The 27351-nt window shown below is 54.0% G+C and overlaps 1 protein-coding gene across 2 annotated transcripts in view; it reads left to right on the forward strand.

Annotated features, from left to right (window-relative positions):
- Positions 1 to 25955, forward strand: part of HTRA1 (HtrA serine peptidase 1) — a 49244-nt gene extending 23289 nt beyond the window's left edge. The window contains exons 2-9 of one of the 2 annotated variants that reach the window (XM_066239736.1): positions 1436 to 1535; positions 1968 to 2172; positions 17568 to 17762; positions 19268 to 19300; positions 20674 to 20788; positions 21996 to 22053; positions 23878 to 23976; positions 25247 to 25955. In XM_066239736.1, coding sequence (XP_066095833.1) covers positions 1436 to 1535; positions 1968 to 2172; positions 17568 to 17762; positions 19268 to 19300; positions 20674 to 20788; positions 21996 to 22053; positions 23878 to 23976; positions 25247 to 25415 — 974 coding nt within the window. In that variant the 3' untranslated portion in view covers positions 25416 to 25955. The remainder of the gene's footprint in view (positions 1 to 1435; positions 1536 to 1967; positions 2173 to 17567; positions 17763 to 19267; positions 19301 to 20673; positions 20789 to 21995; positions 22054 to 23877; positions 23977 to 25246) is intronic. The other variant, XM_066239737.1, reaches the window with a different exon arrangement.
- Positions 25956 to 27351: the final 1396 nt, after the last annotated feature.

Genomic DNA, 27351 nt, shown 5'->3' on the forward strand with positions numbered 1-27351 from the left:
CTGCAGAAGTTCCTGCAAGCCCCTGCCCGTTTCTGCGTGGGGCCAGGTGGTAGTGGGCGGCTGGCAGCGTGCTGGTCCCTGGAGTGAGCTCCCTACATGCTGTGCTGGGCCGACTGGGCGGAGACTGGGCGGAGACTGGGCGAGAGGAAGGGACGGGCATGGCTCTCTGCTGCAGACCAGCCTGGAACCCCGCCTGCCTGTTGGAGCAGAGAGAGACTAGTTGGGGCATGTCAACAGTTGGCAGGGCTTTGGGGCCAGAGTAACAGGCTCAGGTGGCACTTCTGGGGGCCACACTGCCTCTGCCACCACCTGTGCCAGCAAAGTGGGTGACCTGAGACCCCGTGTGCCTCTGTTGGTTGGAAACTAACTTTTAGCCTTGCTGGGAGCCCCACGTGGGGATGTGTGATAGCTTTGTCTGAAAGTAGCTTCAAACATGCCCAACATATGCAGGTTCACTAATCACAGTGTACATTTTTATATAGAAAATTATGGTCAAAAGTGAAACTAAGAGACATTGATAAGAGTGTGGTGGTTACGGGGGGAGGGGGGAGAGGGAGAGGGAAAGGGGGAGGGGGAGGGGCACAAAGAAAACTAGATAGAAGGTGACAGAGGACAATCTGACTTTGGGTGATGGATATGCAACATAAGTGAACGACAAGATAACCTGGAGTTGTTATCTTTGAATATATGTATCCTGATTTATTGATGTCGCCCCATTAAAAATAAAATTATTTTTAAAAAAAGAAAAGAAAAGGAAAATTATGGTCATTTGATTTCTCTCTCTCTCTCTCTCTTTTCCCCCCAACAGTATCAAGGCCACTCTTGTGCCTTTTGGCCGGGATGTCCGGGGTTGGAATGAGTGGTTTAGGTGTGGTGAAAACACCCTGGGGACAGACAGTGGCCTGTCTTCACCTGTGGTCGCTGTGGGGTCTGTGCTGTTGCCTTAATGCTTTTCCATACTGTCTTTTAAATCTATAATATCTGATGGACATCCCGTCCGAAATAGCCTCCGCCCTCCGCTCGGTGGCATCGTGCAGGGGAGGGCTGCTCCTTTGTTGCGCTGGGGGAGCTGGGGAAGGGACACTGGTGAGGGGGACACTATGTCAGGATGACCCTTGGGTGGCCAGTTTGGAAAAGCTGGTAGGAGGCCCAGGTATTTGCTGGGGCCTCAGGTTCAACATTTTCCCAATGAAACTATTGAAGGAAGAAAGCTGAGCAAAGAGCTCATCTTTGATGGATGTCGCGGCCTTACCTGAGTAGGTATTTCCTCAAGAGCCAGAGGGGTCTTGGCCTCTGAGCTGAGGTCTGAGATCTTGTCCTCATCCCTCCTTCAGGTCCCCAATGACCTGACTCCCTCTGACCCAGACCTTGCTCCAGGTGACCACAGCACAGAGCACAGTATTCTTAAACGTCTTCTCTTTGCTCCTGTTCTCAGGGCAAGAAGATCCCAACAGTTTGCGCCATAAATACAACTTCATCGCCGACGTGGTGGAGAAGATCGCCCCAGCCGTGGTTCACATCGAGTTGTTTCGCAAGTAAAGATGGCCTCCCTTTTCCCTGTAGCCCGGAAGCCTCTAGGAATTCGTGCTGCTGTTAGCAAAACATCAGAGCTACTTCTGAGCCGCTTCCAAGGGTCAGAGGCACTGACTATATTCCTAAGGGAAAATAGCGTTTCTCCCTTACGATGTTTTCCCGTTTGACTATTTAAATCCACATTCTTGACCCTTCTAGATGTTTGAAGAACCTCTGGCTCTGAAGAGATTCCCAAAAACTATTTTCTAAATGGAATATATTTTTTTGATGCATGTAAACGTTGGGCCTAGCGTTCCCTTTTCTAACATTAAATGAACCCCAAACGTATAATGATTGCTAGATGCGTATTGCTGTTGGAGAACCCACTCGTCGGTGTGGTCAAGAGTTGATTTTCAGGTGTTACAGGCTTAATTGGGTGCTCTTTTGGGTTCTAGGCTTCCTTTTTCTAAGAGAGAGGTGCCGGTGGCCAGCGGGTCTGGGTTTATCGTGTCCGAAGATGGACTGATTGTGACAAATGCCCATGTGGTGACCAACAAGCACCGCGTCAAAGTTGAACTGAAGGATGGCGCCACCTACGAAGCCAAAATCAAGGACGTGGACGAGAAGGCGGACATCGCCCTTATCAAAATTGACCACGAGGTACGTGTGTTCCCCGCCTGCAGCACCGAGTTCTCAGGGGCCCTGGCCGAACCTGGGTAAACCCCGGGGAGGTCAGAAGGCACCAGAGCTCCGCTGGTGAGAACACTGAGCTGGACTGAACCAGTCAAATCCGGGCCAGGGAACAGATAGCATTGAGGAGAGGCTGAGTGTGGCCGGGGGCGGGGGGAGGGGAAGGGGCCCCGCGAAGCATCTGTAATACGCAGGCGATAAGATCCAAGGGTTTTAAAAATAGTGTTTTACAGTTTTATAAAGGGGAGCCAGAGGTTTATAAAGAAATTATAGGAAAGCAACGAAAATTGGATCCCTCTTCCATTCTGAGGCACCGTTGTGGCCAATTTTTGTTCCTTCGTGTGTTCTAGGTTTGAACACCAAGCGGGTGTCCCAAATCAGTAAGGCTTTGCAGGGCTTACTATAGCCATTTTTACACAATCCTCCACACTTGACAAAGTTTTGGAAACCTGGAATTCAAATAAAGCAGATGGATTTCTTCCTCACAGAACTTCCCAGAGCTTTTAACAAGCTAATGTGCCTATGACTCTTTTGCAAAAGGTGTGTACTCCAAATCGTACTGTCTGAGTGTAGAACCTCTTGTCCCCGCCCCCACTTTCTTTTTCAGAATGGAAACAGTGAATTATTTTGGGAAATGCCATGTTCAAAAATGGTTTGCTTTTTGGCTTACACATTCTCCTTGCAGTCGTTTGTGTCCTGTTGATTAGTTTAGCAAAATCTTCATCCCTCAAATGAAGTCCAGTCCCTGTTAGATAGACATCAAGACTTCCCCCTGTCGCCCTGGCCAGATGGCTCAGTGGATAGAATGCATAGACCCGCCGAGGTCATGGGTTCTTTCCTGCTTATCAGGACATGTGCAAGAAGCAACCAGTGAGTGCACAACTAAAAACGGGACAGCTTAGTGGAACAATGAGTTGATGCTTCTCTCTCTCCCCCTACCATGCCCTCTCTCAAATCAATGGAAAAACTAATATACGTATACATATGTATACACATGTACACACAGACACACACATCCCCACTTGTTGGTGGGTTGATTGTGGAGATTTGCTTTGCTGTGTGGCATGTGCTGAATGCATTTTCTGGTTTCTTCACACCCTCGTCATTTTCCAGACTCGTGAGGAGGGAGGACCCAGGGCAGTAGGAGTCTTGTTGCTGGCCCAGGGGAAGACCATAGCCTGAGCGCCGGGAGGGGTCCTCTTTCCCGGCCCTCCACATGGCCACCTGGCTGTGGGCCGTGGAGTCAGGCCAGGGTCCTGCTGTACCGGCTGTTTTGTCTGCGCCGTTCATTGGAGCAGAAGCAGGCTCTGTGCCCAGCGTGGTTAACTGGCCTTTAGCAAGGTTGCTGCTGCCTATTATTTCTATTAGGTTACTATGGACCTACTTGTAACAACTGTTCTTTCAAAATGTGTTGATTTGTCACAACATAACCACAATAACTTCTGTTTGACAAGTTCTAATGCCAGGCCAGGCTCTGCCTTCATTTGTAACTTTTGCCTCATCTGCAAGCTAGCCTTATTGTCCCCGTTGGATGGTAGAAGCAGCAGGGACTCAGAGAGCTGACCTGCCCAAGGCCACACAGCGACGCTCTGGTGCGGTGAGAGCTTTCTGGGTCAGCCAGGCTGCCGCTCCCCAGCTGCTGGAGCCCCTGGCTCTTAGCGGAGGGATGGTGGCCTGGCCTTCTGGTGCGACGGGATGGCTGGATTTTAAATAGCCCACAGGAAGGCTGGCACAGCCTCATTTAAGAACACCGCTAGAAAGGTGTCCAGGATGTGGTAGTCTCACCGGAAGGAGGCCAGCCAGAATAGCATGTCCTGGGGCCCCACACCAGGGCTTTTCAGCTCCACCGAGCCCTTGGAAGGCCGCCAGCCGTGGGGGCTCCGTGCAGGCAGGGCGCTGGCCTGGGTGGTGGTGAGCTGCCCCCACTGAGCAAGTCTGCCTTTGGAGCTTGCGCCGCTGCTCTGGCCGGGTGGGGGGGTGGGGTGGGGTTTCAGGTTTTGAGCCGAGGTGGAGTGTGGGCTGTGTCATCCCTGGCCCGTCCCGGCAGGCAGGGTGTGAGTGGTCTCAGCAGACCAGCTCAGCAGAGCGGCTCTGACCCGGCTCCGGCCGCTCCCACGCTCTCGCCCTTCCCTGCGCAGCGTGTTCTCTGGGATGTGGTTCCAGCCCAGGGAATCGGCACGTGAACTAAGGTGGCTTTTCGAAATAGAACCAAAAATGAAAGGCTATTAAATGGCAGACACCCATATAAGAGACTGGTTTCCACGGACTAAGCTGCCTTTTTTTTTTTTGCTGGTAGTCATTGGAAGCGGGGCGGATGCTAACAAACGTGTTGTCTAGCTCTTCCTGTCTCATTCTGGGGTTTGTATCAAGGGTTTGTTTAGCAGGGGCTGAGAGGACTGGCTTGGAGCGAGGCCCCTCACTGGGGTGGATGCATGATTTAATAGCGTGCAGGCCGTGGATGGGGCAAGAGGTGCCTTGCCTGTTACTCTCGGGAAGAGCAGAAAGGAAGAAACAGGGCTGTAAAACTCAGAGGAGGTAGAACAGAACCAGCAAAAATTGGGTTTGAGGGTTGAACATGGTTCCAAATGGTCCTTGCTGTGGGAAGCCATGGCTCAGCCTCCCAGGACCATTTTTAAATAACGGAGTAAAACCAGTGTGACAGCCACTGACGTCTAGGGCCCGATGGCTGAGTTGTTGGCTCCAAATCTGGGCCTGGCTCCTCCCTCCAGTGCTGTGATTTCACTGGGTTCCTTGTTGCTTACTCGTCCTCCCTGAGAGGGGTGTCCTCACCGCTTTCAATGAAGGAGCATTACCTCCAGTGACGTCTGTTGTCATTGCCACTAGTCACCAGCCGCCCTGCTGGGAGCAGCCGCCAGCACGCCCGTTGGGGTCTATTTCTCCCTCACTGCTGGAACCGTCAGTCATGGTGCCCATGACCCCGGGAACCAAGCAGATCCTCCCCCTTGGACCTGCAGCTGGCTGTCACCCACAGCCCCAAGACCCCCGGCACTGTCTGAGTCCTGGCCCTTCCTGAGCCCAGTTTGCCTACTTTTCCTTCCATTCTTGAATCTCCCCCACATCTCCAGTAACCCCCCCTCTTCGACTGAGGTTGCCAGAGACATTCTGGGCTTGCGACCAAATAACTCTTTTCTGGCTCCTCACTGCCGAGCAGACACATGTGCACCGGCTTTCCCTGCGGAGATTTGAGCTGAGAGAACTTTTGGAAGAAGGCTCCCTGAGCCAGCAGGCCCCTCTGGCCCTGGTCTGCTGCCCCTCCATGCCAGAGGCGGAGGTGGTCCCCTGCAGGCCTTCCCCTCTGCCCTGGGGTTTGTAAGTCCCCCGGCTGCACTGCAGGAAGGAAGGACTGTGTGCATGCAAACATTTTAATGGGAAGCAGCTTTGAGGGCAAACTAGTTCAGCTTCAGATACAAACTGTTTCCAAATGTGTTTAGCATGATGCTGGCTGTGTTTGCAGAACATTTAACATTTTTATACAAAGGCAGCATTTTGTCTGTGCAGTTTGTTTTTCCTATGTAGCTGAGAGAGACAGAGAGAGAGAGAGAGAGAGAGAGAGAAGGAGGGAGGGAAGGCGGAGGGAGGTAAAAGAGGGATATTTGCTTGCTTTAGGCCAGAGTATGAGGCAGAAATACTGGGAATGTATTGAAGAAGGTAAGAAGGGAAAGTTACTTGTGTTCCAGCTGTTTTTCCAGCTGTGTTGACTGGCAAACACACAGGAGAAAAGCACACTCCCTGCAGCCCCTTGATGATTGCAGTGATCGGATCATGTCCTGTTTGTTTGTACACAACCCTTTACACATTTCCTGCTGTCCTTACCAAGAGGTCTTAACTCTTACAGCGCCTTGGAGGCCGGGCCTGTTGGGGTGCCCGCTTTTTCCGCCCTACATCTGTGCTGCTTAGCCGCCCCCTTCTCTGCTGCCCCCCATCCCCATGTCACTCTAGGGACATATAACCCCTGGGACAATTACCCATTCCTCCTCATCTCCTCATCGTAAGTTACAGCTGGTACGTTTATTTGCTGATGTAAGTTCACCTTCGTTGCTAGAGTGATTGACAGACGCACTGGCCAGGTGGCTGGTGGCCCGAGTGTGCAGGGTGCCGAGTGTGAATGTCAGAGCCCTCTGCTCAGAAGGAGGCAAGGCCCACTGTGCTCCGGGTTTGCAGACGAGATGATGGTGCACCAGGCAGGCTGCAGAAGCCCCCACCCCCTCCCGACTTCCTCAGCCAGTGCTCTCTGCTCCCTGGGGCTCCCTGGGGCTCCCTGGGGCTCCCTGGGGCTGCAGGGCTGCCCAGCTGTGGATGCCACCTGGCTTTGCGGGGGCCCAAGCAGCCTGCCGTCTTGGTCACTCAGGGCACCGGCGAGATGCGGAGGCTTCCTGTGGGCGCGTTTCCCTGACGCCAGCAGCCGGGGAATATTTGGAAGCAGCCTTGTTGAGGCTGGCGAGGCGGTTTTCCCCCCTCACCCTTGGGCGTGCGTCTGTCTCCCACCGCCTTTAGAACCAAATGCCACCTACAGACCTGTTTGAAGTGGCTGAAAAGTGAGACCTGGGGGTGGGGGTGGCTTTGTTTTCAGAGGTTCCTTTTACTGCTGAGCTGGCTGCCAGGCACTGGTACTGGTCTCTGTGACGTGCAGAACTGGGTCCATGGGCTGGGGAGGGGGGAGTGTTGGAGGGGGAGGGCCTGGGCCCTGTCACATGCTGGTCTGAGGTGGAAGGGGCTGGACAGCAGGCCCTAGTCCTCTCCGGACCTGCCTCTCAGAACCTGCCCTGAGTTCTCTGAGGAAGGAGTCCAGGCTCCCCCTCCCCCCCAGAGGAAGATGCAAAGGGAGGGAGGAAGAGAGAGGAGGAGGGGGGAGGGAAGGGGTGGCATGTCGCTGGCTCCAGCCGCCAGCCCAGCCAGCTCTGCGGCAGCAACCCACTGTCAGAGGCGCTGACTAAGCCGTCCCAGCCCGTCCAAAAGCGAATCCGATAACACAGCCTGCTCTGCAGTGGCTTCCCATCGTCCAGCGTCTGCCTGTCACCCCCTCCCCCCCAGGCAGCCACTGGGAAGGGTGGCCCCAGCCTTGTGTTGCTGTGCTTGTCCATGGGGGCCTTCCTCCCCGCTCCCAGACTCTGTGCTGGTCTCACTGTGGTCTCCCCCCCGCCCCGAACTTACAGGGCTGCCAATCAATGTGCCCAAGACGCCCCAGACCCTGGTGATGTTCCTCGGTTTCCATTTACCGTATTGATTTTTTTTTTTAAACCATTTTCAGGCGGGGAGGGAATCAATATTCCATTAGGCAATGTCAACCAGCTGGTGGAAGGAAGGCCGCTTTGTCCCCTGTCCGGCCCGTGTGCTGGGCTGAGGAGGACCCGGCTCCTCGCGGCTCTGACGACCGTTCCCTTTGGAATGTGAAACCGTCCCCGTTCCCCAGCCTGTCCGAACCAGGGCCCTTGTGTGTTCTCTGGCCCCAGTTCAAGAACTCAGTTGATTGAAGGAAATTCTTTGGCTCTGTTTTTCTCTTAATATGGTAATGCCTTTTTTCACTTTGGCACTCTCTCTTTAGGGAATTGGATTAACATTATTATTTGTGGTTCCGGCAAAGCAATTGCCAGGTGGTTGGGTCCGACTCTGTAGGTGGTCCATTGAAAATGTCTCCTGTCCTCTTCACTGACCGAGGGGGGACATGCATTCGAGCCATTTGACAATTGAGCTAATGTGGGACCATGTGTTAGAGTCCAGGGTTGGCCAATGGCAGCTTGCAGCCCAAATCTAGCCCTTTGTCTATTTTTGTAAATAAAGTTTTATTGAAACATAGGCATGTCCATTCCTGTAGGTAGAGTCCATAATTGCTTTCACGTTATAACAGCAGAGTTGAGTAGTTAGGATAGAGACCATCAGGCCTGTGAAGCCAAAATTATTTTTTAGCCTTTCAAGCTGCTGCTTTGGTTTGGTTGGACTAAGCAGAGAGAGGCCTTCATTTTACCCATTTCTCAGTAATAAGAACTCTTAAAATCAGGGGTCCCCAAACTTTTTACACAGGGGGCCAGTTCACTGTCCCTCAGGCCATTGGAGGGCCGGACTATTAAAAAAAAACACTATGAACAAATCCCTATGTACACTGCACATATCTTATTTTAAAGTAAAAAAAAACAAAAAAATAAAATAAAATGGGAACAAATACAATATTTAAAATAAAGAACAAGTAAATTTAAATCAACAAACTGACCAGTATTTCAATGGGAACTATGCTCCTCTCACTGACCACCAATGAAAGAAGTGCGGCGGGGGGCCGGATAAATGGCCTCAGGGGGCCGCATGCAGCCCGTGGGCCGTAGTTTGGGGACCCCTACTTAAAATGTTTTGCAAGTCATTATCCAATTTGAAATCCTGGTGATCTTTTTAGGTTTGGTCTTTTCACCCTTTCCCTTATCCCTTATTCATTCACGGATTCGAACATCTATTTCGGCCAAACACTGTGTTAAGTGCTGAGGACGTATCGGCAATGGGCAGCAGCCCTAAGGTTACAATCTAGTGTAGGAAACAGGCAAGTTGGAATAAATGTGATGATGAGGATGAAGAAGGAACAAACAGAATGAGAGGTCGGGGTCCTGGGCGCTGGGCAGACCTCTGTAGGTGGTGTAGGCAGGGAAGCCTATCTGAGGAGGTGACATCAGGCTGAGGTAGAAAGAACAGATAGAGCCAGGCGAGGGGAAGGGTGAGACGGGACCTGAGTTACTTAGCTGCCTTTTCTGTCCGGCCTGGAAGACCTTGACCTCAGACCACGTGCAAACTTACTTCCCAGGGAGTCTGTTAGAGCCCTCCAGAGCACCAGCCACTGTTCCTATTTAGCTGGTTCCTCTGTGCATTGTCTACACTTCTAGATTCAGTTTCCCAAAACCGTGGCAAGGGAGAAATAGGACCCTCTGGTGAACTGAGGACTGCTTATTCTCATAAACGTGTTGATTAACAAGTTACTTTGGTTAATTAAGGCACCCGAGTCTGATAATGGGAACACATGACTCATGGCTGTGTCCTCTCTGTTCTTGGTGACCAGGCAGCTCACAGAAACCACTGGCCCACACTGTGGTAAGAATAGACTCTATGTCCCCAGTTTAGGTCATGAATATATATTAACTTCTTTTACTATGTCCTGGGTCATTGACCATCACAAATTATTTTTATCTAGCGTAGGTCACCTAATATTTAAAAAATATATATTTTAAAAAATAAATTTTCAAGAAATTTGATATCCTGGGCAATTGCTTTGCATATGGCACAAGCTCTAGTGCTCGCAGGGAGTGAGGACCAGTGTGCCTGCAGCCCAGCACACACGGGGTGGCTGCGGTACGTTCAGCGCTGAGCCGAGCAGCGTCAGGCCACGGCCCTTCCCGGTGGGGATCTGGTCGGTACAGACTGTTCCCCTTGCTTCCCTGAACCCCGAACCTGCGGCCTGACTGACCGCTGAGAACCAGGATGCAGCATCCAGAGCCAGTTACCCAGACTGAAACGCGAGGCGTGGCTCACCCCAATTATTGGGCTTGCCCCACTTTGAAGCTCCTGACGGATCTCTGCAGACCGGGTTTGTTCATTCTTTCCTTTATTCGCTTTCACGTTCATTGATTTTTTTTTATAAATATTTATTGGCCCAACACTGTCGAAGCAGCCATGGCCAGGATGAAGTCAGTGGGTAAGCACGGGATCAAAGGGGCTGACGTAGGGAGAAGACAGGAGTTAGGCTTGACGGAGATGATGTTTTTCCCCCTTGGGATGCCACAGAATGTAAACACTCACTGGCCATCGGGCTCCCTCCTTCAACTGCTGACATTTTGTAGTGTAAACAACAAGTTAGGCAACATTCGAAATGCCAGCATGTCTTGCTATAGCTTAAAGGGGAGGAGGACTGGGTGATGTTCATACGTGAGGGAGGGGAGGCTGTGGCATTTTTCATTTGCTCTTTCTCTCTTCTTTTATATTTTGCATAACCATCCTTTGTTCTTTTTTTTTTTGTTCTCCCTCTGGCTCCCCCACTCCTCAGATCTCTCCCATCTGAGTCCCTCCCACACCTGCGACAGTTCCATTCGGCCCACCTGTCCCACGTCTGCCATCTACTCGGTAACAATAACATGTCACCTGGGGAAATGGATGGTGGCAGCCTGAGTTCTGTACGTGTGGGTGACCTCAGCCCACAGAGCAGATCTTCCCTCCTGGCCTCTTGGCTTCTTGGTCTTGCCCACCATTCACGTGCTCCTTGGAGCCACCCGCCCTTGATCGTACCGTTGACCTTGATATCACTGATGACCTCCACCCTCGCTGATCTGAATCCCAAGCATCTCACTCGTGGTCCACGACCTCCTCCCCTGGCCAGGGTGCTTTATGGGTGACCTGGGTAGTCTCAGGCTCGATGCTCAGAAGGGCCCCCTGCTTGGTGATTGAATGCTCTGAGGTCACCATCTTAATTTTGTCTTTCAATTTGTTTTGTCAGTGAAACCTCATTAGCTGGTGCAGTGTGTGCTGGGGGTCTGAAGCTTTGGCTCATACACTGTCTTCCTCCTGCTGCCTTCCCTTCTCCCCAGGATGGTTCTCGGGCTCCCAGCTCCCTGTCTGCTGGGACCCCTGCCCCAAACAACAATCCTCGCCAGCCTCCTTTCCCAAGGGGGCCTCGGGTTTGGGCGAGTACACCCCTGGCATCTTGGGGCAGCAGGAGGTAGCAGGGCTCAAGTGGATGAAGCCATGGACATTCTGCTGGTGATGGGCGGGGCCAGCGCACCCCCATCCCATCCGGGCGCCTAGTGTCCTGGTGAGGAAGGAGGTTGCCATGCCCCTGAGGCTGTCTGTCCTCCGTGGTTGGGGCACTGGGCCCTCAGGAGACGCCTGGTTTGACTTGCCAGTCCCTGGTTGGGCACAATGTCTAGGTCAGTCCAGTAGCTGGTGGGCAGAGCACTGAGTCCTGGGGCCCCTGGGTCTGCACTCGCCCCAGGAGTATCTTTGTGCCCCAGAAAGTGGGACACTAAATAGCAAATAAAAAAAAATCAAGACAGCTTGAGAGAGTGAAGCATGGAATTTAAAAAATGGCTTTCTGTTTTAGTACCTTCATCGGCACTTTGTGCTTTATGAACAGACCATTCATGTTTGCATTTTCCCTCTCGCCCTGTAAATTATGCAGCTGGTCCTGCCCCAGGAGCTCAGTGCCAGCAAGCCTCTGCCTCACCTAGGTCCACAGCCCACTGACCTGTCCAGCTCCCCAGCCCTCCCGGGCTACTGTCCCTCTCTGCCAGGCTGGGTCACTGGCACCCCGGCAAGTCTTTGATGCTGACCCTCCTACCCCCCGCTTTCCCTTAGCTGACATGCGAGTGTTCTGTGGCACTGCCTCTTGCTGGGTATGGGGGACGTGCTATTTTCCCCATTGCATATTATTTCAAGAAAATGAAAGGTTAGCATAACTGCTTCCAGAAGGCACATTGACTCACTCAGCTGAGTCACAGCCAGCCGCTGCGCCATTAGCCTTTGAAGCAAACCTCAGCACACAAGGCCGACCTGGAAGCCCCAGCCCCTGGAGAGTGGGCGTGCGGGGCCACTGGCGGACGCTGCGGCCTCTGCACATTCAGCAACAAAAATATTGTTGTAACAGGGGCGCTTTCTGCTTTTCAAAGAAGCAGCAGTTGACTTGCCTCGTTAGGTTCCAAAGAGTTACCAATCTTTCCTTTAGTTTCGTTGATTCATCTTATTGTCCTTGTCCCCAAACTTCAGGGGATGAGGCCACAATGAAGTGAGCACTCAAGGGCTGTTTGGCAAAGCCCAGTGTGGCCGGAAGCTGAACGACGGACAGGTCATTGCCTTTAGTCCTCGCTGGACGATTGCCGGCTGAGCCAGCATCTGGCACCTTCCAGGAAGCTGTAGTTCTCGGTCCTCCGACCTGCGGGGCGTTGTGTGAGAGGTTTGCTAAGCACCCTGGGTCTGTTTTGATCTCACCAGTGTAACTGTTCTCTGCTAATAGGATACCTTTGGGGGAAATCAACAAGGTCTTCTGGAAAGAACCCTGTCAGAGCTGGATGACCTTGGACATCACCAGGGTTCCAGTCTCTTCACTTGTAAGTGGTAAAACCAAGACCCAGAGATGTCCAAGTGGCCCAAGGTCATGGAGTGAGTTAATGTAGGACCAAGACCAAATTCAGATGTCCTGTTTGGGACAGTGTGCTCCTGAGGTGCACGGAGGCCACGTGTCATCGTGTGCGTGAGTATGCGTGTGTGTGCGCATGCGCCCGTGCACGCACACGCATGTGCCTCTGCGTGCGTGTGTGCACATTATGTCTAGGTCTTCGTTCTGCACCCCCTGTGGCTGTTCTGGAGAGTAAGCCGGAAGCGAGCCGTCAGCCCAGGCCATTGCTCAGCCCCAGCTCTGCCTCCCTGGGCGACCCAGGGGGGATCCCAGCTGTTGTGACTCACTTCAGCGGGAGTCCAGGCCACACGTACAGCCCCGGGAGCAGGTGGTACTGCACAGGCCTGCCTCTGGGCCTGGGCCCGGGCTTGTCTGAGGACAATGCAGGCTCCCACCACTGGAAGAGCAGCCTGGCCCCGGGGAGGCCGGGACTCCGCTTCCTCTGGTGGGCCTCCATTCTGATTTTTCTTTGAGTCCCTCTTTGCCCTGTTGTATGACATCTCTGCTCCCGTCACCTGCCCCTGTGGACCGGTCTGGGCGCAGAGCAGTTCTTTCTTGCTGGCCAGCTGTGCTCTGGGCAGGTGGGCAGTGGGAGGCTGGGCTGGTGATAAGAACACCTGGAACAGAGGCGTGGGGGATTCCACCTGGCAGGCTGATCAGAGAGAAGGGAGGCAGGAGCCTCTTCTGTTGTCCTTGAGCCCACCCTGCCTGAACAGGTGACACTGATATATTCCACGTCGGCTGGGTTCTCCAGTAACTTGCAGCTGAAAACACCTCCCTGGTACACCCGCCACTTTTAGTGTTAATTGTATTTAGCCTTTATGGAAGGTTCTGGGCTGAGCTGACCACAGAGATGGAGACTGGTCTCTTTTTACTGCTCTGTGCCCTGGTGGCCCGGGTGGCGTCCACTGATCTTTGCGTACCCTGCGTCAGGCGTGTGGGAGTGGCTCAGCACATGCTGGCTGGAGAAGTTCTCCCCTGCGTGGGCACTGTCCCACGGGGACAGCGCTGCCGGGCCTGCTGGTTGGTGTTTGCAGAAATCTAAGCACCTGGGAGGAGCCTTCTTTCCTCATGGTGGGCACCAGCCTCCATCACGTTTCAGTGTTACATCGACCACACAATGAGCACCCTGCCTACAGCCAGTCTTCAGTAACTGAACGTAGACACATAGGTCTGGAGTCCACACCCGGCCTTCTGACACCCTCCCCGGGCTCTTTCTCCATCCACCTGGGAGGCAGTGGCCGAAAGCTCAGGTATTAGGGGGATTTGTGTTTTCTTAAGCTCACTCTCATCGGCTCCGTCATGAGGATGTCCCGGAGCATTAGTGGGCCACAGGCTGGGTGTGCGTTTTACCCCAGATGCCTCTCTGTTCTATTGGCCTCTCGGTACCCCCTCATTAGCAGGAGCTTGGCCTTGAGGACTGAGGTGGCCCTCGCTGGTCCTGGAAGGACTCAGGGCAATCCTGAGCCGCAGGAACTCTGGGTGGGGCCCCAGGGTTCCACTGCAGCAACGAGGACCACTTACACGCTTTCCCATCGTCCTGCTTGGGTGCAGGACTTGCACTTTCACCCCCCAAGTGGCTGAACCAGCCCACGTGAGGGACAGAGTGACAGGCCTCCTTCTTCCCTCCCCCACCCCTGCTCTTCTCATCTGCCCCATGGAGGAGGGCCGTCCACCTTCCACTCCGTAGGCGCGCCCCGAGGCCCCAGCACGAGGCTCCCGCGAGATGGTGAGATGTGGGAAGTGGCGGTTAGAAGGGCTGGCCTCTCCAACATGGCCTGTGGCTGGGGCCGCCTCAGAGAAGATCAGAGGGCATCTGTCGATGTGGCGGGGAGCTTGGGATGCTTTGACACAGGTGGCCGCGCGGGAACCAGCCTGCGGACCGGACCGGACCAGACCGACAGCGGCGCATGCTCAGACCAGGAGCTGGCGGCCAGTGTCTTACATCTGCAGGTCAAGGCCAAGGCGTAGCTTCGCGCTTCTGGCTGTATCTGCATTTCATCGCCCCAGATCCCCCCGCGGAGCGTCTGTCTAGACAGCCATGGAATAAAATGCTCAATTGCTAAGGAGGAATTTGGCCAGCAGACTTATAGCGGTGCTGAGCAGACAGGCCCGAGGTGAGGATGGGGCTTGAGAACGAGCCCCACTAGGATCTGGGACAGACTGGAGAGCCTGACGCTGGCTCCCAAACACTGGCCCCACGAGTCACCTTGATTTCTCGACGGGCCACGTCTCTGTCCCGTGTCAGTCCCTTGAAAAGATTTCTGCCTACAGTTAGAATTTTGGGTCCACATGCCTAGGAGTTCAGAACTCAGAGCTGGGAAGCCTGGTTTCTTGTTTGGCCAACCTGCTCATTAGCAGTGAGAAATCACTCCTCTGAGACTCAGTTTCCACATCTGTAAAATGGGGAGGGGAAGATGCTCTACCCCCCGACGAAGTCATGGAAGTGTTTTGTCATCCGGAGGGAAAAGGTTCATTTCCCTTCATAGCAACTCAGGCTTCGTATTACAGCCCCTCCCCTTGTGAGTCTCCTTGCTTTCTTGGGATCGTCCTTCACACTCTGTGAAATGTCCGATGGGTGAAGACTTGCACAGGGTGAGGGTTGGTGCTGCCCACTGGTGCAGCTGTGACCTCATGGCCCTGTGGCCTGCGTTTCTTCCTCTGTGTTCAGTGAAGATTGGTTTGCAGGAGTCTCTGGGCTGGATCGCTGATGCCCACTTGTCCAAGCCCGTGTGGTCACCCGAGTGACTTCGCCACACTGGAGCCATGCTTGGTGTTCCCTGAGCGTCCCTGGGGGCCTGGCCCTACCCGGGCAGCGTGGCTGAGCAGCATGTTCAGAGGCCCCCGGGGGGGGGGTCTCTTGCCTGTGTCCTCATCGTGTCTGCACACGCCCACACCAAGCATTCGTTTTGCCTCCTTCCCTCGTCTCTGGGCCTGAGCTCGGACTCGGAGAGGGTTCTGGAGAGCAGTCTCGAGGCCCCTCTGCCTTTAAACGCCCCAAGACCTGGGAGCCGGGGTCTGGCTTCCTGCCCAGTGGGTGGAGGCGGAGTGGCACGTCCCCAGCTGGTGGCTGAGCTGATGTGGGCCCACCTTTCTGTAGTTAAACTTGATCTTGTGCACTGAAATTGGAAACAAGCAACTGTTACCTGGTGCAGCCAGACGGCCCCGGCCCCGGGAGCCTTCGCCTCTGTGTCCCCTCACCCCCTCAGCCCAGCCCTGAAGGCTGTTCCCAGGTCCTGAAAGAGTGCTAGTGTCCCTGGCGGGCCTCCCCCATCACCAACCCGGACTCCTTCCCACCCACCCGCTGCTCTGCGCCTGTGGGATGAGGTCATTCCTGGCAGGGGCGGCTGGCAGGGGCCCAGGGTAAACAGGCTGTGCTGAGCTCGCTGGTGTGGCTGGACGCTGAGGAGCCGGGGGGTCCGGGGCTGCAGCCTGCCCCGCTCCAGGGCAGTACCATGCACTCTGGCCTCAGGTGACCCCAAGTCCCGAGAGTCACTGTCCGGGCAGACCTGTGCCACCTGCCTTCTTCTGGGCGACCTGAACTAGCTTGTGGGAGTTTATTTGTTGGTGAGGTTTTGCCTGTCGGGTCTGCACAGACCCCAATACTAATAACAATAACCAACACTTCCAGGGTGCTTCCCTGACCCGCTTACATGATGCTTAGAATGAGCGAGGCAGTGTTCAGAGAGCTGTTCAGATCTTAAGTCCCTGGATTCTCACAACTAACTGCGGAGATGGATGTGTGACATTCCCATTTTCCAGATGAGAACGCTGAGGACCCAGGGGTTGTAAGCTCAGGCCAGAATCTCACTGGGCAGCCTGGCCAGGGGTCTGCGCTCCCGAGCTCAGTGCTCTGCTGGGCCCCTCAGATCCTGTGGTCCGACAGGTGTTCCTTCTCACGTGTCTCTCTTAAACTCAGTGTTAGGTCTTAGGGTCTTCCTCAACATCCCCATCCTCTATGACCTTGCTGGCCCGGCTGCTTCCTCACGGGGGTGGGGTCTTTGTGGCGAGGTGCCCTGTGTGTGTGGTGGATGCGAGAGTCTGGGGCCCCAGGTTTCAGTCCCTTCTCTATCTCGAGTCATCCAATTGCTCAGAGCCTCAGTTTCTTCGTCTGTTAACTGGGCCCCCATGAACTGATTGGCATATGGTATACGCTCTGTCCTTGGCAGAGGACATGCTGAAGTCACCGCTGGTTCCCACCCTCCCACCCTCACTTCTTCCCTTGTCCAGGTGGACAAACACCAGGACTCTTGAATCACACTTAGCGCGAGGCCTGCGCTGCCATCTCTGCTTTCTGGGCCTGGTCCTCGTTGTTTGGGGCAGCTGCTCATTTTGACTCAGAGAACAAAGGCAAAAAGAACTGCTTGGCTCTGGGAAGGTGGGGATGTCGGGAGGGCTGAAGGCCATCCCCGGTTAAACCGAGGTCTCTTCGGCGTGGTGGCTTGAGCTGGCTTATTTTGTCCTGTTTGGTTTGAAGAGTTGTTTGTGGCTCCAACTCTGCTTGGTTTTCACAGGGGATCCTGGATCAGGCTTGTTGGGGTACTCAGCCTGCCTGGGCCAGGAGCAGAGGGGGCTGATGGAGGACCTTTTCAGACAAGGGGAAAGCCCACCTCTTGGGTCTTGGTGTCTAAGGGTTCTGGACGCCTTACTATGCCATCCCTGCTCCTCACCAGAAGGACCGTGTGCTCAGCACAGGACACGCCTAACTGAGTCAGTGCAGTCCGGCCCTTAGTGCTCCCGGCTGCCCAGGACTCAGGAGGGTGAACCTGTGGTAAAGGGTGGCAGCCCCAGCCTGTCCCCTCCACCCTGGGTGTGTGGGCTCAGGGTCCTCCCTGGGTTGTGTACTCTTTAAGATTACCCCAGGCAGTCCTGACCCAAATTCGAAATTGGTCTCCGTCTCCCGGTCTCAAGGTTTCAGTGTAATTCTGTGATGATAGTTTCAAGATGCGCTGAGACCCCGAGCTGGCCTCCAGTAACCTCCCCACATTTTCCTTGGCACACGGCTCAGAGTTCGCAGCAGCCCCGACAACATATTGAGTATTGTGGGTGGGAAGGGAAGCGTGGCCCTGAGCCCAGAAGGGAGGTAGGACGGGCCTCGGTTGGGGCCAGGCCTGGTGTTGGAGCACCCGCCATGGCTTGGCTTCCGTGACATCTGTGCGCGTATCCGTCCTGTTGACCAAACGCAGCAACGCCAACCTTGTGGTTCCAGGGGAAGCTGCCCGTGCTGCTGCTTGGCCGCTCCTCGGAGCTGCGGCCGGGGGAGTTTGTGGTTGCCATCGGCAGCCCGTTCTCCCTTCAGAACACGGTCACCACGGGGATCGTCAGCACCACCCAGCGAGGTGGCAAGGAGCTGGGGCTCCGGAACTCGGATATGGACTACATCCAGACAGACGCCATCATCAACGTGAGTCTGCCGCTGCCATCTGCTGGGGGCGCATGGGCTTTTGCAAAGGCAGGCTTAGGAAGCAGGGCTGGGGTCTGGTTCTCAAGGTGCTGTGCAAGGAGTTAGTTTCCTTGGGAGCCCTGGAGCATTTGAGGCTGCAAGCTGTCCTCGGCTCCTTAGCCGTCTCCAGGGGCCGCTGCGAAGGGGACTCCCGGTTGGCCAAGTTCTGCAGCCTGCAGGAGCTGCCCTGTCCCAGGGGCCGTGGACCCTCTGTGGAGCTGCTGCGGCAGTTTCCTGGCAGGTGGGACACTCACGCTGGCAGAGTCCCTGCGGCACCTGACTGTTTGCTGTGCCTTGGGGGGCACAGCCCAAGCGGTACCCCGACACCAGTGGTGAGATTCAAATAACTTAACAACCGGTTCTTTGCCCTAATGACCGTTTTAAGTATAAAGAAAAGATATGCCGACAGGTAGTTTATTATTTCATGCACTTAATACTTAAGAACAATGAAAGAGGTCCACAAAACTAGATTATAAGAAAGAGTTTTAAAATATTAATGAAAAAATATTAAATCATACTTAACAAAAAAAATAAAACTGTTATTTAAGATAGTACCATATTGCTTCTTGATTGGCGTCCTCGCTTGCAATATTTTCACCTACGGACGAAATGAACATGATTACGGGCACTTAGAATGTGCTGTTGCGCAGATAAACGTTAAAAAAGAGTGAGGAATGTCAATGTGTGATTCCCACATTGGGCGGCTGGGCGGCCACCCACCTTAGAGAGAACCCTGATGACAAGTGCCATTTTAACAACCGGTTTGCCCAACTCAACCAAAAATTAGATATCGGTTCTGCCGAACTGGTGAGAACCGGCAGCTGAATCCCACCAGTGCCCGACACTGTTCCATGTCTGATGAGGCCAGGGGCCGCTTCACACAACCTCGGGAGCAGAAGCTTTTTGAAATCACAGTTTTCCACTTCAGCTGTCTTCCAGTAGGATTGACGTTTGAGAGAAGCAATGCCCCCCCCCCCCCCCGCCCCGGCCCCGCCCCCAGATCTGTTAGTAAATGAGAAACGCGGGAGTTTTGAGCACTTGCGCCTCCCACAGATGTTATGCCCGAGCTTTCCCGTGGTCTGCGTGAAGTCATGGAAGTGGGACACACCACGTGGGTTTCCAGTCTGGCGGCAAGATGGGTCACACAGAAGGGGGACTGTGCTGATTGGCATACTGGGGTGCGGGAGCAGGTGGGCAGCCCAGCTCTTGCCCAGAGAAAGCTGTCAGGTGTCTTAGGGGGTTCACGGTTGGCATCTGAGCTTTGGAGCAAAAAAAAAAAAAAACACCCACTTATGGCATCTCTGTAACTTTCGGAAGTAGTTAAGGCCCCCTTTTTCCCCGGCAAAATACTAGGGTGACAGGAACAAATTCTGGGAGAGAACCCGCACTGTGGAACCTACCAGGCCGGGAAGTGGGAGCACGGAGGGACATAAACTCATCATTTTTTCACTTTTCCTTAATTTCAGTATGGGAACTCAGGAGGCCCGTTGGTCAACCTGGTAAGGCCTTTTTTTTTTTTTTTTAATATCGGTGTGCATGCTTTCGTTTGCTTTGTTCTGGCTTTCTTTTCAGACATGAACTTGCCCGCACATTTAATTCTCTTAAAGTGAAATCTGTGAATGTGCTGTGTGTCCTTGCAAAGTCACCTGTCTTATCTTTCTGGAAAGAGTCAGGTATGCTGGAGTGGAAGGGTTGGAAGTTATGCCGGGGGACTCGCCGGTGTTTCGAAGTTACGAGGAAATGGCGGTGGAATTCGGGTTCCAGGCAGGCGTTAGCCAAGGGAACAGGCCTTTATTTTGAAGGTGTGAGCGGGTCTGACCCGTTGAGGAGAGGCCCGTCTCTCAGATGATGTCCCCGGCGCTGGGGGAGCTGGCTCGGACCGTCCACAGTCTTTGTTTTGGCCAGGAGCCCTCCCTTAAGACCTGGCTGGAATGAGAATTTACCCCACTCCCAAAGATGTCACTTAAGCCTGTATTTAAATACATAAGCGTAAAAGGGAAACCAGACTGTCAGAGCCAGGGCTCAGCCCAGGGGTCACCCGGGTCAACTCTCATTCACAGGTGAGGAACCTGAGGCCATGTTTAGCAAGGCCCGGGAGGGCAGTGCCTCCTGGAGGGTCCCTCGGAGCTGGGGACTGAATTCTCAGCACTTGGAAAGTATTCCTGGAGTGATTTATACTCTCCTGGCCGGTTCCCCTTTTAATCCCGAGTGGAGCAAACCATTTAACAATAGTATTCAGAAAATGGCCGAGTGGCATGAGGCGAGGCTCTGATTCCAGAGTCGTTTCCTATGATGCAGCGTTGACTAAATGGTGAATTTATCTCGACTCAAAGGACGGACGCCCTGTAGACTGGCTTCTCCCATGACTTAAAGCTAGTCGGAGACCAGCAGAGGACAAGAGGCCTTTGTGCCCCTCCCCCCAACACCCTCTGCAGCAGGGGCCGCTGTTGAAACTGCATTTTCTGGAAATGGAGCAGGTAGCCCTAAGCCGGTCCTCCTGGTATCAGCAGAGGAGCCCTAAGTCCATTGGAGATGGGAGAAACAGGAAGGTGTGGACAGCCACCTACAGGAGTCAGAGCATTTGGAAACATTCCCCGTGAAAAGAGTAAATGTGGGTCTTAAAAGTACCTGTTTGAGGCAGTATTAGAGCATGGTGACCCCTGAGTATGAGCCCATAGTGTGTGTTGTGCCTTCCCTTGCTGCACATGACTTAACCTCTCTCCACTACAAGCCTGGAACCCCACCACCACCTGCTCCCCCAACCCCACCCCACTCTATGACTCCTCTCATACAAATTCTCCGTCCTCTCCTGGTGCGAATCTTCAGGTGAGCCTCTATGGGTTCCGTCAGCCATGTCTGCCTTGCTTTGCAGGATGGGGAAGTGATTGGAATTAACACCCTGAAAGTGACAGCTGGCATCTCCTTTGCAATCCCATCCGATAAGATCAAAAAGTTCCTAACGGAGTCGCATGACCGACAGGCCAAAGGTAAAGAGAGACCCCGATAGACAGATGGCAGCCGACAGCAGTGGGAGGTGCAGACCTGAGGCGTGGCTGCCCCGCTGGGACTCGGGGCAGGACAGCGACACACCTGAAGGCACCCTGAGACTTTCCATCAGGAAGGAAAAGGAACACACATTACGAAGCCCCTGGTGTTAGGTTGTGGGTGCTTGCCATTTTTGACCTGTGATCATGAACGTTTCATACAAGTCAGTATGTGGCAGGCACGATCCTAGGTGATTTCTGCACAGCGTTTGGTTCATCATTCACTCGCGTCTTTAATTCGTTTGCCCTGTCAGGTGGGGAGTATTAGTCCCGTGTTACTGAGGAGGAAGTTGAGGTCAAGGAGGTCATTCATTCCACTAATGTTTATGGGCCCGTCTGCTCAGGGCCCGACTGGGGCTCCCTTGCAGGTGTGATGTTTACCTTCTACCTGTGGTGGGGAGGGGAGGCTGAGAGTAAACGAACAAATAAGATGATCTCAGACAGCAACAAGTGCTTCCCAGACAAGGAAGCGGGGTGGGGCACTAGGGAGTGGGGAGAGGGCAGCCCGTGGCGACAGTGTGGCGGGAAATGCCTCCTCATGGAGAGGGGGCCAGCTGGGAGGGGTGGGGGGGCGTTCTGACAGGGGACCAGCAGGGTCCAGGCCTCCATTGCGGGACATGAGAGCCGGCGGCCTTGCAGCCGGATGCGGGGGACGTGTGGATGTGGAAGGAAGGCAGCCGGGGTCACCTCGGGCCATGCTGAGGGACTGGAGTTGTATTTGAGCCGCATGGAGAATAGGGAAGTTTGTGATCTGGTTGATGTCTTTAAAGGTCCCTCTCAGGGCTGGGAGGTGACTCTACTGAGGGGTGGTTGGCAGCTGGGAGACCAGTTAAGAGGCTATCCTAGTCATCCAGACCAGGATGGAGGGAAGGGGCCGCTGTCTGGATTTATATGAAGGACAGAAAGAACCCTGTCAGATGTCAGGCTGGGGCCAAGAGGAATCAAGGATCCCTCCTAGGCTTTCAGCCACTAACTGAAGTGACAGGACTTCCCACGGTCCCAGGTGGAGTTTTATCCACAGCCTCCGTGCACACCCTGATGGCCCTGGTCCTTCCCCTGCAAACTGGGGGATTGAACCTCACAGCTCCTGGTGGCCCCAGCACAGCCACCAACTCGGCTGACCTCCCTTGTCCTTTTCTTGTTCCTCCAGGCAAAGCCATCACCAAGAAGAAGTACATTGGCATCCGGATGATGTCGCTCACATCCAGGTGGGTACCAGGGTGTGTGTGTCTGTCTTAAGTTTAAATGACCCTGGATTTCGGAAAGGGCCTCCCTGGCACCCCTGAAAGAGAAACCTTATGCGCAGTTTCTAGTTGAAATTACGTAAGGTGAGGAAGGAGAGAGGGGTCAGGATCCTTGGCCTCTTGGCTTATCTCTCAGTCTGTTCGTGTGTACTGAGCAGGTCCTTCCTTCTGGAAGAGTCTGCCTCCGCCTTGAGGGCAGGCCTGAACAACAGGTGGTGTTGGTCACTCTCCCTCAGGCCTTGCTTTCAGCACTTGTCCTCTTGAAACCCACATTCCGGGAGTGCCCCAAGCACCTCCCTCTGCCCCAGCAAGCCCTGCCGGTCATGAGGTCTGCTGCCTGTGGGCTGTGGCTGCAGGAATGCCGTCCGGCCCACATGACTGATGGGCTTGTTTTCCTGGGCTGGTGGAAGTTGTGGCATGTGGCCTCCAGGCCCATAACACGCTGGTGTTTTTCACCCTTGATGAAAAAAATCTGATGTAATCGCAAGAGTCCTGGTAACTAAGGGTGTAGTTGAAATTGTTGTAGGTAAACTCGGCTGAGAGTAGAACATATTAATAGGAATATTAATATGTTTTTGTTGCCCTGGCTGGTTGGCTCAGTGGTAGAGCATCGGCCTGACATGGGCATGTCCTGAGTTCAATTGGAGAATTAACCATCTGCTTCTCTACCCTTCCCCTCCCCCTTCTCTCTCTCTCTCTCTCTCTCTTTTTTCTCTTTCCTTCCCACAGCCATGGCTCATCGGTTTGAATGTATCAGCCTCAGGTTCTGAGGATGGCTCTGTGGAGTCTCCGCCTCAGGCACTCAAAATAGCTCACTTATGAGCATGGCCCCAGATGGGTAGAGCATCAGCCCCAGATAGGGGTTGTTGGGTGGATCCTGGTCGGGGTGCATGCAGGTGTCTGTCTCTCTATCTCCCCTCCTCTCACTTGGAAAAAGAAGGAAAAAAAAATATATAGTATTGTTATAACAAATCAACTATTAACTGCGACCCTGAATTATAGGTTAGATACGTATGGTGAACGCTGGTACCTTTCTTAGCACTCCACAGTGGGGACCGGTGTGCCGAGACTAAAATGTGCCCTTGTTCTTATCTTGATCTGGGGAGACAGAGGTTCAAGCCCTGGGCTCCGGCCTGGGTTCTCGTCCGAGCTCTGCTACTTCCTGGTTTGTGCCCTTGGGAACGATTTGGCCTCTGAATGCTTCAGTTTCCTGCTGCCCAGGATGAGGATGACAGTGCAGGTGATTTACTGTGTGCCAAGGCTCAGTGGTGACAATGATCACTAGGCACAGTGACGCTAGCCACTGTCGGTCCCCTGCTTGCTCTGTGCCGGGCACTGGGCCTGGTGCCATAGCCAGATGACCTCATCCAATCCTCACAACAACCAATGTCACAGAGGAAAAGTCATCATCCCGATTTTGCATTTGTGAAAACTAAGGCACAGAGAGGTTAAGCAACTGCCCTGGATCGCACAGTCAGAAAGTGGCCGAGCTCAGGCTCCCGACCAGCCAACTGCTCTATGACAGTGACTCCTTGGATGGTAGCTACTGTCAACTAATGAGTCAAGCTAATAATGATGAGGAGACACTTCTCTTGCTGTTACCCAAGAAATCTTTGAGTCTAGTAGACAGGCAACCTCCAGCAGTATCAGACTCCTGGAGGCATGTCCCGTTGGACTCAGGGTTGGGCAGAGCAGTGGGGCAGGCACCAGTCTCCACAGTGAGGGCCCGGTGGCCTCAGTGGGGGCCCGGTGGCATTTAACATTGACACAGGGGTCTTTCCTCCCAAGCAGTAAAGCCAAGGAGCTCAAGGACCGGCACCGAGACTTCCCAGACGTGCTTTCAGGAGCGTACATCATTGAAGTGCTTTCCGACACCCCAGCGGAGGCGTGAGTTCGAATCACTTTCCCTTTTCCTCATACCCTGCGGTTCTGGGGGTCGTGGGAGGGGCCCGCGCTCATTTCACATCAGCTCGGGCGGCCGTGCGGCTCCTGGATGCAATGGTTGGACGTCCTCGGTCAGTCCTGCTGGCCAGGCCTTCCGACCTGGTTCAGCTTAGGACTCACCAGAAAAAGGGGAGCTTCTTGTCTCCAAAGTCCTTGCTTTAAGAGGGGTCATCCAGATGGAAAGAGCGCTGGAGTCGTTAGGAGTCCCACAGACAGGCCTGGCTGAGAAAGGAGGTTTAAGGACAGGGTCCCTGAGACCCTGGGCAGTGGTCCTATATCGGCTTTAGGATGCACGTCCTGTCCTATAGCATCTGGTTATCCGTCAGCTAGAACTGCCCATGCCTCTAGAAGAATAGCCAGGCAACATCAAAGTCAGATGAAGAGGAGTAGGTCAGCCGGCCCTCTGGGTCTGTCACCCGCGTGGACATGCTATCCCAGAAAAGCAGAGGACCGAGAGCAGCCGACCGCCCTGGGCCGGCTTTGGTGCGCTGTCTGCCTTTGTACTGCCCAGAGGTTAAGAATAGATTTTGCATGTTTAAATGTTTGCAAAAAATTTTAAATAAGAATAGTATTTTATGACGCATGAAAATTACGTGAAATCAGCAGAGGAAACATTGTCTGGGGTGGCCTTCGGGCTAGAACAGTGGTAGTTGTAACAGAAAACAGTGAGGCCTGCGCAGACTAAGATATTTCCTGCCTGGCCCTTTACAGAAAAAGCTGACCTCTGTGCTGGACCATTAAGGACCATAATAGCTTATTTGACGTTGTCATACATTAAGAGCTAAAGTTACAGCAACAATAACACAAAAGAAGTGTCACATGATAAAACCATTCCGCCGATCCTTATAGGAACAGTTAGTTCTCTGAGTGGTGACACGCATTATAAGAAAGTTGGCCTTGGTCACAGTACGTGGTAGATGAAATATAGCACATCCTTGCCTTTTTGTGGTCAGTCTGTCATGGATCATACAAGTGCTGGTAGGCATTTCTGCAATGGACATGATTGGAGATTTGTCCTAAACACCTCCAAAGGAATTAATGCAGTCCTTTAGTGGGTTAAGTCGCCTAAGTTCACCAGCACCCACCTGTTTGCTCTGGGTGCAAACTTCTGAGGTTCTACACCGTGCCTCTGTCCACACGAAGAGGACCGCCTTTCACGGCAGTTAGACAGGAGGAGTGGAGATGTCACCATTGTTTTCTCCTTCTGTTGCAGTGGTGGGCTCAAGGAAAATGATGTCATAATCAGCATCAATGGACAGTCGGTGGTCTCCGCCAACGACGTCAGCGACGTCATTAAAAAGGAGAGCACCCTGAACATGGTCGTCCGCAGGGGCAACGAAGACATTATGATCACGGTGGTTCCTGAAGAAAAGGACCAGTAGGCAGAGGCATGAGCTGGGCTTCATGTTTCCTTCAAAGACTCTTCAGTGGACGGTGCATGATGCCCCTGAGCTGGTGGCACGGACCACCCAAGACTCTGACCACCATGTTGCTTGTTCAGCAGAAACTCCCTGGCCGACAGACTCCTTCTTGATAGTTTGCAGGCAAAACAAATGTTAATGTGTAGCAGAGACTCGCCCTCCTGTACCGTATGTATGCAGTGTGCTTTTTCTTGCCCGCTTGGACTGTTCCTGCTTGGACAGTCAACATTTGTCTCCTCCGTTAACTGAGTCATCCTCTTAGTCCAGGGACGGCAGTTGATATAACACGTCCATCAGAGGAAGGCCCCGGGGAGTCGGGCGGGCACTGGGCGTGTGCAGGCTTTCCTCCGAGTCAGCGCCCCGGAGTGGGTGGGTGCCGGGACCGCAGCGGGGGGACGCTGGCTTCCAAAGCGGCCACAGTCACTTCTTCGGGGAATCTCCTCAGAACGAGGAGCACAGTGACCTTGGGTTTGAGCTATTAAACTACTTCTTCATACTTGGCTCTCTGGCATGCTTCCTTCCCGTCCCTCTCAACAGCTGGTCGCAGTTTCTTGGAGGTGATACTGTGTCCAGGGGCTTCCCCGGGAAACCACGTTGTCCGCGTGGGGTTGAGTGGCAGGACTTAGCGGTTATTTTCAGGTCAATCCGTGGGGTTTGCTGGTGTGATGAGCGGTTGTGCCCGGCTGCCCTGGCCTCGTGAAATTGGATTTGAGGACAGTTGCACTTGCATCTGGGGCTTCTCAAACTGAAAAGACTCTGTTGACCTCACGCACTATGCTGTCATCGGTCAATAAAGATTCTCTGGGCCGCTGCTCTATGCAAGGCACAGGGCTTAGGGTGCAGGGGTCAGCGCAGAGCAGACAGACCCGGCCCCTTTGCCCCACAGCTCAGTCAAGGAACCAGATCTCTTTTTGAAAGAGAGACACTTCAGGAGTCTAGGATAGAACCCCCAAAGTGTCCTGTTCTGAGTCCCCTGAAAGCACAGGCTGAAGCTGATTCATGTTGTCTGGGGCTCTGACAGAAAACAGCTTATGCCTTGTGGGGTGCACAGCAGGGCTCCCCTCAAAGTGTCCTTGAGCAGGCACAGCTTTAGGCAGCCCGAGGCACCTCCTGTCCAGGAGTTTGGGGAGTTGGACCCAAGAAGCCTGTTGCAAAACGTTAGCTTGGACGTCTGCACAGGCCCGCGTCCCCGTGGGAGCACCCACCAGGGAGGAGGCTGTTTACGCCAAGAGCAGAGGGTGAGCGGCTCTGCGAGTCAGCAGTCAGCAGGGGGGCCTTGGACTGCATGGAGGTTCAGCGCTCTGGTCTGAGAGCTTCATCCTTCCTGGGCCAATAGATCACCAAGGTCTCTGAGGTCGAGTCAGAGCAGGAGAGGCTGTGGAAGGCCCAGGGTCCAGGAGCCATCCCGTGAAGTGAAGGCCTCGTCAGTGTTGACACGAGGCAGCTGAGCAGTGTGTGCACATCGCCGCGGCGCGTCCCCTCGCCGTCTGCGCAGATGACCCTGTAGAGTGCGGGAGGAGCCGGTAAGTCTTTCCACGCCAGGCGTGGGGTTTGCAGTCCCTCCTTCTGCATTAAAGGGGGTGACTCAGAGAGTGGCCTGTGGCTTCAGGCCTTCGCCCTCAGCTCTGTAGCCTGGGGGCCTGCTCCTCTGGGTGGTCCCTGGGACTGAGATGGTGCCACGAGTAGGGAGGGCACTGGGTGGCGTCTGGTGTCCGGGTCAGAGCCAGCCCCGCCTGAGCCTGGCTCTCTTCAGCTTGTCGCTGCCGGGAAGATCACAGGTGGCTCCTCCGGAAGGGGTCAGTCTGGTGACCGCCTGGCGCGGACCCTCTGCAAACACTCAGCAACATCTCCTGGAGGTCCACGGACTCGGGGTGGGGTCAGAGCTTTGTCTGTGTGT

Source organism: Saccopteryx bilineata, chromosome 7 (genome assembly GCF_036850765.1).
Source record: "Saccopteryx bilineata isolate mSacBil1 chromosome 7, mSacBil1_pri_phased_curated, whole genome shotgun sequence".
NCBI lineage: Eukaryota > Metazoa > Chordata > Mammalia > Chiroptera > Emballonuridae > Saccopteryx > Saccopteryx bilineata.